This window comes from Mugil cephalus, chromosome 11 (genome assembly GCF_022458985.1).
Source record: "Mugil cephalus isolate CIBA_MC_2020 chromosome 11, CIBA_Mcephalus_1.1, whole genome shotgun sequence".
In the NCBI taxonomy this organism is placed as follows: Eukaryota; Metazoa; Chordata; class Actinopteri; order Mugiliformes; family Mugilidae; genus Mugil; species Mugil cephalus.
This window is the reverse complement of record NC_061780.1, coordinates 20,040,580-20,057,730: the sequence shown is the minus strand read 5'-3', so window position 1 is coordinate 20,057,730 and position 17,151 is coordinate 20,040,580. Positions and strand designations below refer to the sequence as shown.

Below are 17,151 nucleotides of genomic sequence, written 5' to 3'. Positions count from 1 at the left end.
ATCTGGCTTTAGCTGTTTTACGTCTATGTTCAGGTCTATACTAAGAAAGCTTTACAAAAGTCACCGGCATCTACTTTCTCCCATGACAATTTCAAGACAGTATTCACATTCAAGACACACAAACACAAGCAAAGCAGAATGGACTGCAATATAGGCCGACACTTTTTGTGCAATTGTAAAAGGGAAAATATTCGTAATGAGCCAAAAAACAAACAATATACATCACAGAGGAAAGGCAGGTGGGCATATTCCCCGGTGATCTGTCAGGACTGTGTTTTTTTACAACATCCCTTTAGGATGAGGACCAATGCAGTTTTCGCGGGACATGGTTGGGGGTGGCGGGGTGGGACTGTGAGGTGAATACACAGAGCGGGGCGGGACCACTGTGTCCTAAATCTGAGTTTCCCTGCAGTGCGCACGTGTCTGCTGGCCTGGGTGGATTTCGAACGAGTGGAGTAAAATTTTTACACCGGCTCGATGCGTTTGAAATCCAAATAAGAGCAGCAGAGACATGCGCTGTTTATGGATGGAAAAAGGGCTGGAGAGTCAGGGCACAAGGATGCATCTTTAAAGAGGAGAGGAGGACACTCAGACGTTCCATAGAGCAGCAATGTCTGGCAGTGCAAGGGCCTTTACCTGAGTTGTATGAATATGAGCCTTTGTCTGTGAAATCAGAAGCAGTAAGGTTGATGTGACACAGATAGAACAAACAAACAAAAGAATTAACCACAACAGCTGCGCAGCCTCAATAAACTAAAGCAGCAACATTTGCTCAATTTAAAATCGGTGATATAAAGTTTTTCGGTGATAAAACTGAAACAAAACTACAATAAGGCATCAGGAACCTGAATATACTTGGAATTGGGCTGCCTAACGCAGCATCATGTGCAAGAAAATCTCTTCACTGTTGAATTCTGCGCAGCACATATACATAGTGACACGAGTCAGTGGTGGAGGCGCTACGTACTCTGCAGCCGCCGCGTTGGACTCTCTCCGTGGAGCTGCCTGCGCTGTGCGTTCGGGGAGGCACGTGGGAGTGGGATGGACGACACGTCGTGTGTTTGTAGCTTGTACCAGTGCGGCTCGTCGTCCAGAAGAGCTGTCTCCAGCTCGATCAGGATCTGGCAGAGAGAAGAAAGGCGAATTAAGGTAATAGGATGCTAATATTTCAGCAGCATTCAACACACACTTGTGCCACAGCATTTACAGAGAATGTGACTCCCATCAAACTGTTTATGTTGGGCAAGGACTCTACCTCCTCCTTGTTAAAGCTTTGTTAAGGCCTTGACCTCGTTTCAAGAGCATAAGCTGGGGTTTGCTTCTCTTACCTCTCCCAGGAATTCGCTCTCCTCCTCCCTCACCCGGGCTTGGTCCCACAACGTGATCTCCAGCATGCGCTCTCGAAACTCCCGCCGGTGCACCGGCGAATACATAAAGGTCTGGTTCCATTTGGGCTCTAAGGATTTCTTTACTGTTTTTGTTCTCCTCTTGCTTTTGTCGCTGGAGGAACAATAATTCAAACTGTTTTTATTTACAACCATGATAGGGAAGAGCCACGAATACAACACACCAATAGCACGACACGGCACAGAGCACAAAGCACGCAGCACGGCGACGTCTAAATGTCCACTTCCTGCATTTCTCATCAGGGGAAAAATGCAAATCTGACAATCAGACACATCCACAAATGGTTATACAGCCTTCCCTGGCAAAGACAAATCACTGTTCACGTCCAACTTTCTGCTGCCACTGATAATCTCTCTGAATGGAGTGTGACGACATGCCTTGAGTGAAGAGTGGACAAAAGAGGCACATGAAATATTCGTAACTGCTTCTACTCTTACCTTCTGTCAGGGAGGAAGTAGATTTTGACGTATGGGTTCCTGGGCCGGCCGTCTTCCCTGGGTGGCAGGTCTTTGGCGCCCAGAATGGTGACGATTAGCTGATGCCCCACTTTGTCATACCACAGTTTGACCTGCAGAGGCAGAGCAGAGACAGGCTGCTGAAGAGAACGCTTCAAGGCCAGCGCAAGTCAGGAAATACACTAAGGGAATAATGCAGGAGAAGACAACTCCATCAAGCCGGAGCTGAAGTCCAAACGTACGTGTCACAGTTTGGTGAGTTTACGACCCATTTCTATTTTAACCCACAATTTGTGACCAGGGCTTTGGGTCTTCTCCTGTATTTGCCCTTCAGGAAAGAAAAGGAGGGAGATGTCTAACTTCTAAAATGATGTCAGGTCACATGCTTGGTGGGACAATTTATCAAAGCTGTAGAGGTCATTAAGTCATAGACTTCACTACATCAGTGCTATATGTGGTGATACTGCTGAAGAAATACACTTTCTTTTAAATTAAATTTAACATGTTTGTAGTTGTGCATGGTGCCATAGTCATTTGTGTATCTGTATTCAGTGTGTTTCAGTGTCTACATTTTACAAAAGTATGTGTTTGTCATTAAAAAAACATCCCCACAGGAGTGAATGCATTTGCCTCCAATGTCATCTTAACTAAAATGAAATGCCGAAGACAACATCCTCTAAAATGAATGTGACACCATCTACCATTGCTGATGTTGTCTTCGCGTTTTCTCAGATATTCAGGGAGGACTGACATGGAGAAATCAATCATGCTGTTGCGAGAGCAATCAAAGACATTTCACTCTAAAGCGGAAGTATGGACTCCACTGGAAGACTTAGAAGAAGAAAAAGCCCAACTGAAGATTCAAAGGAACTATATGGAATGAGAAAGTGAGACTTCTAAGTTCTTATCCATACTTCATTAAAAATAAGATCATGGAAAGGGCCCGCGCCCTACCAGCTACACATGCAGCAATGCAAGAGAAAGCAGTCAAGACAAGTCAGCTGATCTGATATAGGCAGAGCGGACAGCAGGGGGCTTATGGGAAAACAAATTGTACCAAGTAATCTTTAATTCTGTACCCCATGAAAAATACCAGATACTGCAGGATATGAATTTACTGTCTGTGGACTAGTGAGTAAATAACTGTATCAAGTTGGGTTTAACAACTTCCATTAATTCACATATGAATATATACATCCTAGTTATTCATCTCCGCTCTAAACACCACATCTCGATTTAAATTTGGAAACCCAAAGTGCATATCTCTGCAGACACCTGTGTGTTCTACTAGAAAATAAATAATAATTCTATTAATAAGGCCAAGCAGATCAATATAAAGTTCTCTCTAGCTCTAGCTCTCTCTTAGACAAAAAACATAACAGTTATTTAAATATGCAAACTGACTTCTTCACAGATTTACACAAAGTGACTTGACTGCATGGTCACAAAATAAAAACTACAAAAATGCAGACTGATATTACAGATGACAGATAAAGATACAGGTCCCTTACAGTGAAGGCTTTGATTGTTGTTATCTGAGAGGTACAATTTGCTTATTTGTCAACTCTCATCAAGAAGGGAAAATGGCTTTGGCTTCCAAAACAGGATGGTAAACTTAGTATCTTTTCACTGCAACATGAAACCGCACAGCCATCAGCTGTGATCTGCTAATTAGCATCACTTCAACTCTGTGTGTGTGTGTGTGTGGAGGCTAAGAGTTATCAAGGCCTGGCTTCATGTCACACTGACAAAGAAAAAAAAACAAGTCCACTGTCCTACAAAAAAAAAAAAATAAAAATACAGAGACAACCTCCTGCATTGCATTAGAAACATTTCTAAATGTTACGATACAATACTGGTTCACTGTATGTAAAGAAAAAAAAATCTGGCAATGGAAGAGTGTCTCTTAAAATGTGTTTAGATTAGTTAAGCATGCATTTCTTGGGAATCATGATGTGAATGGGTTAAAATGAGTAATACAATTTCAATTTCTACCAAGAAATCAAAAAAAAAAGAAGAAGAAGAAAATGACACAATGCACTGCACTGAGAGGAAAACTTGAAGCTGCCATTTCCCCGGGAATGAAATTTCCAAGGTATGGAAACAGAAAAAAAAAGGCCAGTCAACAGTCAATGAGCAAAAACCAGACAGAGTTTGTGCCCTTCGGACTGGGCCCATTACCTGGACCCTAGGGGCAAAAGGCGTTGTTCTTCTACTAAGGCTTTGGCTCTGGATAAGTAAAATTAAACAGCAAAAAAGAAAAATAGAAGAAAAAAAAGAAGGAAGAAAAAAGAAATGCAATAAAACCAAAAAGACCCACATCACAAAAACTCATTAACACAACAGCAGAAGTTTGTAGTCTAGATGGAAGATTCAGACTGGATACTTTTTTACCCTGGTTAATCTTTATCTGTTTTACGGAAAATTATTTGTCCCAGACTGTCTCTATTCTGTTCTGCATAGGCTCATTGAGCAAACTATCAATCACTCACAATTATACTGTACTTCTCCTCCTTCTCTGGACCTTTCCTCCTCTCCTTCAAAGCTTGTGTCAGAGTGACGTTAAACCAACTTGCTATGCATAAATACAATGTGAAGCCTGCTCCAAAAATATCATGCACACAGCCCTGTACTGAGCAGAATCACTCAACAGGAACTGAAAGTCTTATAAGGTTTATTCAGTGAACGGAACTCTTTCAGTTATTAATCAGTTTTGGATCTCAAGGCTAGACGCTTATAGAAACACAGAGCACACGAGGTATCTGTGAAAAAGATTTTGGATGTTGTAGATCTTATTCTTTAATGACTGACAGGGAATAATTGCATTATATATTAGGACCTAATGACCCTACGGCACGGACAGTTAAATTGATATTCAAACTCAATGTCAATCGAATCCGGTTATTTCTCATAAATATTGATGCTGGGAGGAAAAAACATGTCTTGTAGTCGTTACCCAGTAGATAAAGCTGTTTCCCATGTGGATCCTAAATTTCAGAGTTGATTTATCTCCTGCTTTAATGCAGGCCTTTACTCGTTTACCCCAAGAGGGTTTTTATACTAGATAATGGACAACACACAACGTAACCTGATCTACAGTCCTGTGCCGGGTTGGTGAAGGGCCAGCTGAACAGGCTGCAGAGCCTGGTAGATAACGATTGGAACTAACATCTAAGGTATAATTGCGGTTGCATTATAAATGCACAAAGTGACTATTACACCCAAAAGCTCATCTTATTCATGTGACTGACTGCAGTACTCTCAGCGCAATCGTGTCCCTCTACAGGGCTTTTACACGTCGCCTACATGGCAAGTTGAGGTCACTTACTGATAGTTGTCCTGACAGGTACTGGGGAGCATCCCTCAGCATGCTGGGACTCATGGGAGACGTGACAGAGATGGACGGGCGATCCATCTTCTGAGACTCAAAAGAACTCGAGCCTGACAGGGCACAGAAAACACCGTCAGATCATCTTGTGCTAATGTTGCTTTTAGTCTGTGCTCAAAGGGGCAAAACAGGAGAGAGAAAAAGAGAAATGCGGACAAGGAGAGAGACACAAAGAGGGCAGGAAATCTGGCCGTGGAAAAGACACGAACTTGAAGAGGCAGAAGCTTCTCTGAAGGAAAGAGACATTTCCTTCGCTTGACAATCAGCGGAAGATTTTGACAAGACTCACTTGATTCCAGTTGTGCATGTGTGCTGTCTGGTATCCTTGGAATATCTCTGAAAGCAAACAAACAAACAAAAAAAATAGTAAGAGTGTGAAGGTGTGAGAGGGACGAGGAGGAGGGGATGGAGTGGATCAATTTGAGCTAATGCTGAATGCACTGTGCTTTAATGACCGTAAGCACCGCATTAGTCTTCATTCACCAACAGCTCCCTCAGCAGCACAAAAGGAGGTTCAATACCGGAATTGACAAAGCAAAGGTGCAGGTTTTTCCCCACAATTTCCCCTTCAAAACCAAGAGGGGGAGAGAACTCTCATTTTGTTGGGAAAGCTCCTGCACGAACACATTCTGGCAGAACGCGAACTACGCTCCCTCTCGGACTGTGGCCTCTTCAACTCTACATACTGTAGAATTTTAAATGCAAAGTCAGTCTGAGTCATGAGCAGACAGACATAATTGCTTTAGAGAAAAATGTCAATGGAAGTTATTAAGGTAAGTGATGTACTGCAGGCGCAATCTGGTGCATAAATCTTCCTGTAATTAGTCTTAGTTTGGGACATGTATGCTGTGCATGTCTGTCTACTGCATGAAAAAAAAAATCTAGATGATGATTTTCTACACATCAATTGCATTTTTAGTACATCTTTAATCACACTTTAAGCCCGTGTTACATATCAAAACACTGAATTCATTATGTTATTTATTTATTTAAGGGCTTGGGATCTTTCCCAGAATGCACTCGGTAAGCAGCAGACACTCTGAGCGCTCTGACTAAACTTCCACCATGCTTTGCTCCGTAGCTACTGTCTGTAAGGGTGTGCCGTTTCTTATCATCACCAGAGCTGTCTTGTCAAGGGGACTTGCGTGACTTGGGCGATGCTGATTCCGAGTTCTCACCCTATGGGCCGCGAGACCACCAGCTCCACCTGCGGCTCAGGCTTGGACTCTAGTATGATATTGTAAACTTCTTTAAACGTGGCTCCTTGTAAAAGCTTCCCATTCCACTCCAGCACTTGGTCACCTGCAAAAAAAACACAGATACTGAATGACGCATGGAATTTTATAATATTTAAAGCTCGTTGTGTCAGCACAGCGACAGTGTGAATAATAGACTTCGTCATGCACTTCAGGAAGAAGCTGAATTTTTCCCCCAAATCCATTTGTCTCATTTTCTATGTAAACGTTTTTGCGTGCGTATGTTTAAATACCTGGTCTGAGGTGTCCGACAGTGTCTGCTAGACTTCCTTTCCTCACTTTAGTGATGAAAGCGCAAAGTCTACCAGATTCTGTCATTTTGCCTCCCACCACCTGTGGAAGCAGAGGTACGATAACGATTAGCGCTGGAACACAAGGTCAGTCTAAACTTTACCTTTTTGGCCTAATCTATAGTGATGCAGAATTCACAGCTTAAAGAGGAAGATTTATATTTCTTAAAGTACGCTGTTGATGTCATGACTTTGTCTCTTGACTTCAAGGTATGCATCCACAATAAAAGCACTACAGGGAGAGGGTCAGCGGTAAAAGTCCATCTCTGTCTTTTAAACAAATGTCCAGGGCCACGCTTTCCTCCCCAGGGACACACTCCGGTGAGGCTCTGTGGTTCTGTGACAGCGCGGGGCCGTGGGCTACAGCTGTACTGTACGGTCCCGAGCTTCTGTACTCCACTCTGCTCAGCTTACATTGGCATCATACAAATAAAATTCCCTCTTAATGGCAGCTGAATGCCAACATACAAAGGAGCTTAGGGGAGTCTGCTAAATGAAATGGCTTTATGTAACAGGCGAGGGGCTCGGGAGGGAGGCTCGCAGAGGGAAACGGGAGCGAGAGACGGACAGTGAGGGCGAGGCTGGCAGCCTGAGTGATGGACTGACTGGCTGGGCTGCCTGGCTGGTTGGCTGCTGCTGAGCGGACAGAAATGCACAGAAGCACTGAGCAGACACAAACATGCCATTCCAGGAGGCTCATTCAATCAGTAATGATTTTTCCTCATCTTGCAGCTCTCGGTTCTTTCTCCTCGTTGCACACCAGACACTGCTGGACTATGCTAGTTTTTTTTTTTTTTTTAACATTGTGCACAACCTATAGATTTATCCAACAATGCAAAACAATACAGCTACAACAACAAAAAAACCCTGACAATGTAGATTCCGCAGTAAAGAAATAAAAATGGACTTAAAGTTCAAACACGATAAGAATATAATCAATATAAAATGGGATTTAGACACGCAGACAGCACAGGATGTAAATGTGCATACGACTAGGAATCAATGATATATGAACAATGAAATAACTGCTGCAGGAGGGACATCACAGGCAGCTCCCTGGACTTTTTTTTTCTCCTTTGTGCAGCTGAATGCAATTCACTGGAAGTAGTTCAGAGTGAGTGAGTTCAGAAAATGTTATAGCCCTATATCAAATAGCACTCATTAATATTCATCAGGGGCTATATCAAGTCCCAAATGAATATTAATACTGAGCAGTCCAATGATGTAATCAATAACTGGAAGCGGGGAGTCAAACACATAAGAAGGCAGGAAACTATAGACTTCACACCTGAAAAATGCACATAAGTTTTCCTGAAAAACCTTGTGCAAACGTCCCGAATGTGTGCATTTTCGAGCGCAGCGGTGACGATTGAGCACGGCGGCGCAGCGCAAGACAGCACATGTATGTACATTACAGAGATAAGACACCCGGGTGGATAATCTCACCTTCAGACCAAGCAGAGCTCCTGAGTCTCGAGGCACACTTCCATCTTTCATGCGCTTGTTGAGCAAAATACGCCCTATTAGGCGATCCCCATCTTTGGACGGCTGCCACGTCACCGGGTGCTACAAGGTTAGAGCAACAACACACCTTTTGTTTAACAACTTGTCCACTTGAATTTGATCACTTCAGACCAAAGCAGACACCTGTCTATAGTGAAAGGGGGGGAGCGTGGGGGTAGTAGCACTCTATTCATTTACTTGGCGAAGATGGTTCACACAACCTCTGATGTCTGGACCGCAGAGCGCGCCGATATATAAAATTATATAATATTATATGTGTTTATAATATGTTTAGCTACTGCTAGCAGGCAAGGTATTGCTGAGCATTTGACTAATTTAACAACAAAATACATGATTAATCTTAGATGCTACTCCCAGAGCTTGTGTGAACCCGCCAGTGAGAGGGCGGAGTGAGCTTCATGCAGCGCTCCATGCAGAGTAAAGCAAGCAGCCCCAAAACTCCTCCTCAAACCAGCTTTTCGCGTAGGAGCAGGACGACCAGAGGGTCACTCTGGCCCCTCGCTACAAACAAACACACGACCGCCATCAAGTGGGGGTAATGAGGGGAAAGCCGACAGCAAAAAACAGGGGGTGGAAGGTAACCAATGGTACGAGAACAAATGAAGTAGACCACAGGGTGCAAGGTTAAAGGTCAAAAAGGATGACGGCACAGAATAAAGCCATGAGACGAATGGGGTGAAGTCACAGACGCAGCAAGTGGAAGGGAAAAAAGAAAAACAAATGTTTCCAACTTTTGTGCAAAACAAATCCAATCTTCCCTGTTTTGTGTGCTTTTGGGGGTTTTTCTATAGAAGTGAGTGGAAGGGGGGGGGAGGGGGGGGGGGGGGGCGGGTTCTGTCTGGACTGGGTGCTGTGGGGTAGGGCAGCAAAGTGAGAGGGACGGGCCCGAATAACGGCGTCCCCAGGGCACTAAACAGGACCGCTGCAGAGCAAGAACACAACATACGGAGGAGGACGAGCATGCAACTAGGAGAGACCCACATTCCTGTGTGCCATGACAAAACAGAGAGGTTTGTGTTGTCAGTGCTGTTCTTTTACGACTACTGTGAGGTGTGTGTGGTTTCTGTTTTGGGAGCAAAACAGCAAGTACAAGTAGCAAGCAAAGAGGGTGTACCCAAAAGACTTATTCAGCAACACCAAGCAAGGTGGAGCCAAAAGTAATCGAACAAAAAAAGGAACGAAATCGCAAGAGAAATCAACTTATACAATGTTAAATAAAAATCCAAAAAACAAACATCTCACCTATTTACACTTAGTGACAGAGAGCAAACAAAGACTGGATGGGTAGGTCATAAATAATAATAATAATAATAATAATAATAATAACAAAATGCAGGCTAGATTTGTCTCAGTACCTTCTCACTATGGCTATGCTCCTCGTTTAGGGTAGTGCTACTGCACGTATCAACTCCCGAGTCTTTAACCTGCGGCTCACACCATGCCAAGTCCTCTTCAAATGAGTGTCCCCCAAAGCGCACCATTTTCTTTTGCCTCTCAGATAAGGTGTGTGTCGGCTCGGACATAAATGCCTGCTCATTAGTTTTTCTTTTTCCCCTTTGACTGTCCCCTACAGGTGTGGGATAAAAACAGAAAGAAAAACAGAAAAACAACATGCAAAGGTGTAAATAAAACAAAGGAAACATGAAATGACAAAAGACTCTGGGAGAACGGGGGATGGGGGGGAGGAGAGAGACAGCGAGAGGGAGAGAGAGATGGGGGTTAAAGGGCAGGAGGTAGGGAGGGGGGGGGTCAAGGCAGGGCTCCACATGTCTCACCAAAGACATTGGGGAGGCCTCGCTGCTATGCCAAGACGCATGGTCCCACCAATGGCCATCCAAATCTCCTGTAAGGATGGGAGGGAAGGGCGCACACACACGAGAGAGGACAGCGAGAGGGACAAGTGAGGACACCACAGAGTACAGACATTAACGCGCGCACACACACATAACACACGTACAGTACTGAAACAAGACGTCCAAACATTCATCTACACACACACTCTCACACACTGCCCAAACTCAAAGGGTGAGCATCACCCCTAAGAGCCCTGTGGAGAAAGAAAGATGCAGCTTAAAGATAAAGACTCACATAAAGATGTTCCCCTCTCAACATCGTAGAATAAGGAGAGGAAACAAGCCATCACAGGGCTACCAAGACAGATGCAGTCATATCAACACACACAAGTTTTACACTCTTGAAAAAGTGTGCGTTCTGCCAGCAGATACCAGGAAACACCTTCCAGAGATATTAAAATAACACAGGCAGAACTTAGAAGCCGATCTCTGCTTCCTGCCACAGTCTGAATTTACATTCTTCCAACCGAAACTGGCTCTTGCACTGGATTTCAAATCCTTTTTGAACACAGCTGAGTTTGGATTGTTGGCAAAGATCCAGATTCCTTAACAGTATCTAAGAACACTGTTTTAAAGGGAGGAAACTGTTCTTCCAGGTCACCCTTGTCATATATTATTTGCTCTTCACAACAAATGAAGAGATGGATCGGAAATGTGGACAAGGAAATAAGTCCGGTGTGGAAAATGCACTCTTAAGATTGTGAAAACTCTATTCTACGTGATACTAGCTATCAGTGGGGTTTTCTCCTGGAGGCCAGGGGAAGCCATGCTCCATTACATTAAATAAAAACACTGTTTTTAACAGTTTCTGCAATTCTCTGTTGTATAAGTTCGTCTCTTCGTTATTTCTCTTCTCCAATTACTGAGACTTTTACGATGTGTAAAACAGCGCCCCTCTAAATATTACGTGGCCAAATACGGTATTGCATGGTCGTCTGAAAAAAAATAAAAATAAAAATTAACCAATCAGTTAGGTCATAGGTCAAGTCAAGTGGACAATGCATGTGTTTGAGTGAGGGAAGATAAGCGTGTGTAAGTCCCGGTAAAAGGAAACTGGGCTTTCTAATAGTAAGCTCATTCCATTACGTGAAATAACGACATACATGCTATTTTATGCCCCGTCCCCTAAATAAAAAATTAAAAAACAAGCATATAAATTAGAGTTTTTGTCTAATTTGTCTTCCTCTAAACCACTATCCATATCCATATGTTCAATTTGTGCGGCTATTGCTTTGTTCATCATCAAATAAGTAAACAGATAACAAGATAACATTTTGTGCAACTACCTTTTTTTTTTTTTTTTTAAATAAAACAAAGTCAGCCTGCTGTTATCTGTTCCTACAGTAGCTGCATCTGTAGGACGGAGCTGGGCAGATCTCTAATGTGTTTAACTGGGGATTCAGATTGCAGTGCCACGCAGCCTTAACTGACCTCAATCTAAAGTGCACTGGGGAGAGCTTTTAAAGATGAGCCTCTGATTACAACTTCTGTAGCAGTATCAGTGGACTTGCAGCTTTGAGAAACACAGGCAAGCAGCCACGGCGATATTACAGGATGGAGGTTTCTGGGGCAGGGAGGAAAGGATAGCGAGGCTCGTCGGCGGTGGGGGAATAATGGCCTGTAACCCCTTTTCTTGTTGAAGACGTGACACTTCCATCACAAGAAACAGTCCGTAAGAGAGGACCCCATTGTCCCGTGCGGCTAATAACAACTCACTGAGTTTTTTCATGTGGTGGAAAACTGTGCGAGCAGGGACCAACATCCTACAGCATTTAGCTTATTTTCCCTTTAAATTTGATGAGACTTCTAATATGCTGACAGTCTGAAGTCAGCCTGTAGGTTATGAAGAGACAAGAGGTGTTTAAATGTTTGCACACTGTTTTAAATTCATTTAAAAAATGCAGGAAAATAAAAATGTTTTAAAGCATAAATGAGATGGAGTCACTTAAACAACAGAATTCCTCATTAGTGCTGACTGGCATTCAGTAAACAGCAGTCTTTGCACAAGTACATGCACTCCTCTCAGTATACTGCATATAGTCTAGTAGTGAACCTTAGCTACAGGCACTGGTAAGGTCATCTGAAAGCAGTGCACTCGTGTAACCCTTGGGCCATATACATCACATTTCCCACACTTCACTTCCCCTGCAAAGAGCCGTAGAAACTAATGGATCTATACGGGACAGGCCTCCTTCAAGCATTAGCTGGCAAAGGATTCAATCTTAGGGAAATCGGGGGGAACTCTGACAGAAAGGCATAAAAATAGACTGCATATGCTTCTGGACGTGGAGGAGTGATGAGCTGAAGCATCAAGGGTAAAGTGGAAGGGCTTTTCAAATAATAAAAAAAAAGGCACCGCATTAAAGAAGGGTGCTGTATATAGATAGTGTCACTGTGAATAAATATAGCCGGGAAAAACACAAATAATACCTCATTGGCCTGCCCATCTGGAGCGATACGGAGTTTGGTATCTCTTTTATAGATACGTCAGCGGGCTGAGCCAGGGATTGAACCAAGTGAGCGGTTAATGAAATTGTTTGCTTTTCCTCCTTAGCCACAGTTTGCCTAACGATGAGGAGCAGGTGGAGTATGTATGAGCAGTCAAGTGGCTTGATCTGCATGTATATGTATGTATATGTACACATTAAGATTTAATAGTGTTTAAATTATAAAACTAATTTAAATTTTTAAAAAAAGGTGAAGGGCTGTTTTGAGATTGACTGTACAGATTTGAAAAGCAGACTGAGATATATTTTACTCAACGACTACCTCTGACTCCCAAAGAAAGAAGAAGTGAATGGATCGCTGCATTATGAAGAAACTTGGTGTTGTGGTTCTCATTTAATGTCAGGAAATATTCATTTATTACGTATTTTTTGATGAAGTCATACCTTAACTTCTTAAGTTGCGTTCTGAGGACTGTCGCATAAGTTTATGGATGTTCTAGCGTATTTACAGCCGACAGTACCTATTTCAGAATATTTGCGATCACTCCTCGTCATCCATTCAATGTCCGGTCGGACGCTACAGTATTTTATGGCTAACGTTACTTTTCAGTAAAGCTCTTAGCGTTAGCATCTTTTATTTAGCCACATTTATCGTAACTGAAATGACCTGCAACTAACTTAAACAACCTCAAACTGAGGCTAATCCACTTCTCCAAATCCATATTAGCTCGTATGGTTCGTTGTTGAGTGCAGTTGTCCTTAATTTGATCTGATAATCCACATTTTTCCCGGGCTCACTGTATTTACTGATACATTTCACCATGTTTTTGCCACTCAGGGGGGCGTGGCCCCAGGCGGCAGTGGCGGCAGTGACGTCAGTGCGTACCCTCTATGGTCCACACTGTTTTGCGTCTCTTCTATAGATGCCACGGTATCTTAAGGTTATATTAGCCACAATTCCACTTCCACCTATGCCTGTTCTGACACTACCCCACTTCCAGCAGTCCTCTCCAAAAAGCCCACCCTCAATGTTTGTCAAAAATAATCTGAGCGCGCGCCAGCACGGAGGCCAGCACAGCCTTTCCCCTCTCTTTCCCCCCGAAGCTTTATTAACAGTGGCACACCACAATTAGCCACTGATCCCCAGCAAGGCGCTGTGTGGTTTTTCAGGCAGCAGGAAACTCATCACGGCTATAAATTGTGAGCATCAGCAGTCTGCAGCCAGCTCTGCTGTTTCGCCCCGGCTCCGGAGCGCTGCAAAGTGCTGATTCAGGTCGAAGGCACAGCGCAGGCAGTGTTGGAGTTCACCACCAGCAGGCTCTCCATCACTTTGACGGCTCAATAAAAACCAGTGTAAACTATTAATTGGATCATTAATTATTGATGCTGTTTTTACTACAACTCGAGAGGTGAGAGGAGAAAAGGGAAACGGGCGAAACAGTGTGTATGTTTAAAAACATAGTGCTATAGGAAGGTGACACAGTTTCGTGTTGAATGTCTGGCGAAGACCAATCTTAAATTATCTTATAGAAAAAGACTAACTAACATCCTTTATTTTGCACAACCTGTATCAAGATTATCCTTCCGTGTATAAAAAACCCAAAAGAGAATCTTTCTAAGATCTAGTGTTGGTTCCAGAAACCATTAATGAGGCTCTAACTTACATTGTCGCTATACAATGTCCACCTGTCTGCTGCAGTTAGTCAACTATCGCCTCCTTTTCTGTGCATTCGGCACTGATATGAGACCGCATGTCACGGGAATCAATACGGAGGAAAACACAGGGAGAGGAGCATCGCAATAAATCAGTCTCCAGCGCTCGCAAAACATGAGTCTGGCCCATTACAGCTGGTACACCCACTCATCTCCAGTCCCCTCCTTTTCCTCAGACTCCCCCCATTCTCATCCTACCAAGCCCTCCTCCTTCCCCAAAGACCTCCTCGAGTTATTGGAGGTTTCAGACCACGACATGCGTCTTGCTTAGCCTGCTTTTACAAACCCACCTCAGACAAGCTGAATTTATAAACGCCAAGATGCTGACAGGTAGAGTGCAGCCGGACTGTATATTTTTTGCAGTGTATACCATGTATTGATGATGTTAATACACTAAAGAATATTGCATGTTCAGATCTAAAGCGCTGGGTTTGAATCTCTCCGTTTATTACATATGAAGTCGACATATTTCATCTGAGACTCGCTGTTTTTAAAAATAATGGTTCGGTTGAATTTTCCGAACCAATTACCTGACTCTGCATGCACCAGATCACAGCAGCCGTAATTACGTCATAAATTAACGACAAGGCAAGTTATAACCGAATAAAGACCAAAGATAGCTGAGTATAATCAGCTGACTGAGAGCGCTCTACACCGAGCTACGGAAACTTGTTCAGTTCGGTAGTTCGTCCATCCAGGCTGACCTGTGGAGGAGTCAGGCAGACGCAGACAGAAACAACGGACCCTCAAAACAACCTCCCTTTTTTCCTCCTCTTATTTTTGTTCCACGGCTACCTGAAAACCTGGAAACTCCCACATCAATAATGTAGTTGCCTGTGCTGGGCTGCTTCCCTTGGTGTGGAGAACAGTTACATAACAAAGCAGACCAACTGGATTCCTCAGCTCTCCTCTATATTAAACATTTCAAGCATGTGGCAGGAGCTTTGGACTAGTCTGACTTACAAAAGCAAACTGTACTTTTGCACATTCCTTCCTTCTATATTTTATCCCTCTGTTTATCTAGAGGCAGCTGCTGCTCCAGCCACTTTTTTTTTTTTTTTTGGTTTTGTGCTTTTAACATTTTGGAGGTGAAGGCCTCTGTAATTACAGGTTTGACAACAAAATCAATTTGCAATTACGACAACTGTCAAGCAGGTGGAGCAGCCCAGAAGTCGACAGCCTAAAGAACTGCTTTTGATGTTGACTCTATGCAAAGTGGCATTTAATTCAGTCACTCTTGATTGTTTGCTTGCCGATGTGGGTTTACACACCTGGGAAAGTGTGTCTTCAAGCAGCTAGGACGTTTGCCGCGAGTGAGCTGATTCTGTTTCGTTGTTGTATTTTACAAAGACCAGGCAAGTGCTAATTTAATCTTCAAACAGTCTTACTGATGGTTATTGAAATAAAACTAAATAAAATTTGAAAAAATCCATAGCAGACCATACTGTAAAAAAGCCAGGCTCAGTTCCCATCAAAATTAAGAGACTACACGCAATTAGAATTTCATTACGAGGCGTGTTTCAGTCGTCACAGAGAAAATAGTACCTCTGCACACCATTGGATAGTCGCACAACCAATCAGAGCATCAAAGTGAGTGACGCTAAGCAGCTAAGTTTCTTAACTGTTCGTCCTTTGGAGTTATTTCTCTGTCGATATCTTTTACAGCGGACACAATGGCGGACTTTAACGGCTCGCTTCTCAGGCGGCAGCTGTAAAACAAATTCAACCCGATTGCTCTCAGATGATGTGGAAGACAACGTCACTGTTACTCGTCCGTCCATCACCCAAACAATATTATTGGCTAAGATCTTATCGGCCAAACTGGTATTGCTGACCAAACAACTGGATCATCTTGGACACAGTTTTGCCAACTACTTTTGTAAATACTTTCGTTTGACTACATATTTCAATCTAATCCTATTTTATTTTATATTTCTTTTTACTTGTGGTTTTTGGAGAGTGTTTCCTTTATGTGGGACTAAGCTACTGAGACCAAGTAATTTCCCTCACGGATCATTAAAGTCTGTCTAAGTCTAAGTCTAAATCTGATCACAATCAGTTTTTGCTCTTTTCCCGAGTGGACGGAAACGACAATCTAATATTAACACTTTGTAATGGGCCAAGCTGTAACTTTGAGGGCTGAAGAAATTAAGCTAACAAGGAAGTGACAAAAACTGCCACTCCAAAAATGACCACTTACGCCTGGCTCCGAAAACGAGTCAATCCGTTTAAAGCCCTGTGTGAAAATGCCTGTCTTTACGGTAGAAATGAACATCTTTGCAGCCTGATACTAAAAATGTTTGTCTCTATAACTAAAACTTTAGGGTGTGGCTGCTTCAATTTTAATGCTGAAAATTTTAGTAATTAGGATGTTGCGCTCTGACTTTCGGTGCTGCTTGTGGCTGAGCTGATCAGTTCTTCATCACATTGTTAACCCTGTTTTAATCCTGCATATTACAAATAAACCTGAATCTAAATGAAACATGCTCAAGTTGGATGAGCCAGCAGTGATGTCGCCACACTGAGATTCAAAACTGCTCTTCAAACACTATAAAAGTAACAAAGTCAAGGATAGCTGGAAGTATATGCTATGGAAAGTCATATAATCACCTTCGGCTCATTTATTACTTGAATTCATTTATATACAGCAGTGATTTTGGAAAATGATTTAACAACCTTGTTTGACTAGACACCCACGCCCCGGCTCCCTCCCTGTTTCCCTCTGTCTGTCAATTATGTAACACTGTCTAGTAGAACAGGCCGATTATTTGAAACAGCTGTGGCAGGGCTTAGCAAAGTGTGCCTTAAGACAGCAGCA

General features: G+C 43.0%; 1 protein-coding gene across 32 annotated transcripts in view; it reads right to left on the bottom strand.

Moving 5' to 3' along the window:
- rims2a (regulating synaptic membrane exocytosis 2a) overlaps positions 1 to 17,151 on the bottom strand; it is a 126,423-nt gene that overhangs the window by 46,732 nt on the left and 62,540 nt on the right. For 14 of the 32 annotated variants that reach the window (XM_047599506.1, XM_047599513.1, XM_047599516.1 and 11 more), the window contains 11 exons: positions 9,676 to 9,887; positions 8,243 to 8,362; positions 6,740 to 6,839; positions 6,429 to 6,552; positions 5,540 to 5,586; positions 5,191 to 5,303; positions 4,044 to 4,091; positions 1,845 to 1,975; positions 1,329 to 1,521; positions 968 to 1,121; positions 637 to 663 (listed from right to left, as the gene is read on the bottom strand). In XM_047599506.1, the coding sequence (XP_047455462.1) occupies positions 637 to 663; positions 968 to 1,121; positions 1,329 to 1,521; positions 1,845 to 1,975; positions 4,044 to 4,091; positions 5,191 to 5,303; positions 5,540 to 5,586; positions 6,429 to 6,552; positions 6,740 to 6,839; positions 8,243 to 8,362; positions 9,676 to 9,887 (1,269 nt within the window). Of the gene's footprint in view, positions 1 to 636; positions 664 to 967; positions 1,122 to 1,328; positions 1,522 to 1,844; positions 1,976 to 4,043; positions 4,092 to 5,190; positions 5,304 to 5,539; positions 5,587 to 6,428; positions 6,553 to 6,739; positions 6,840 to 8,242; positions 8,363 to 9,675; positions 9,888 to 10,095; positions 10,164 to 17,151 lie in introns of all 32 variants that reach the window. The other 18 variants (XM_047599525.1, XM_047599529.1, XM_047599530.1 and 15 more) reach the window with 9 other exon arrangements.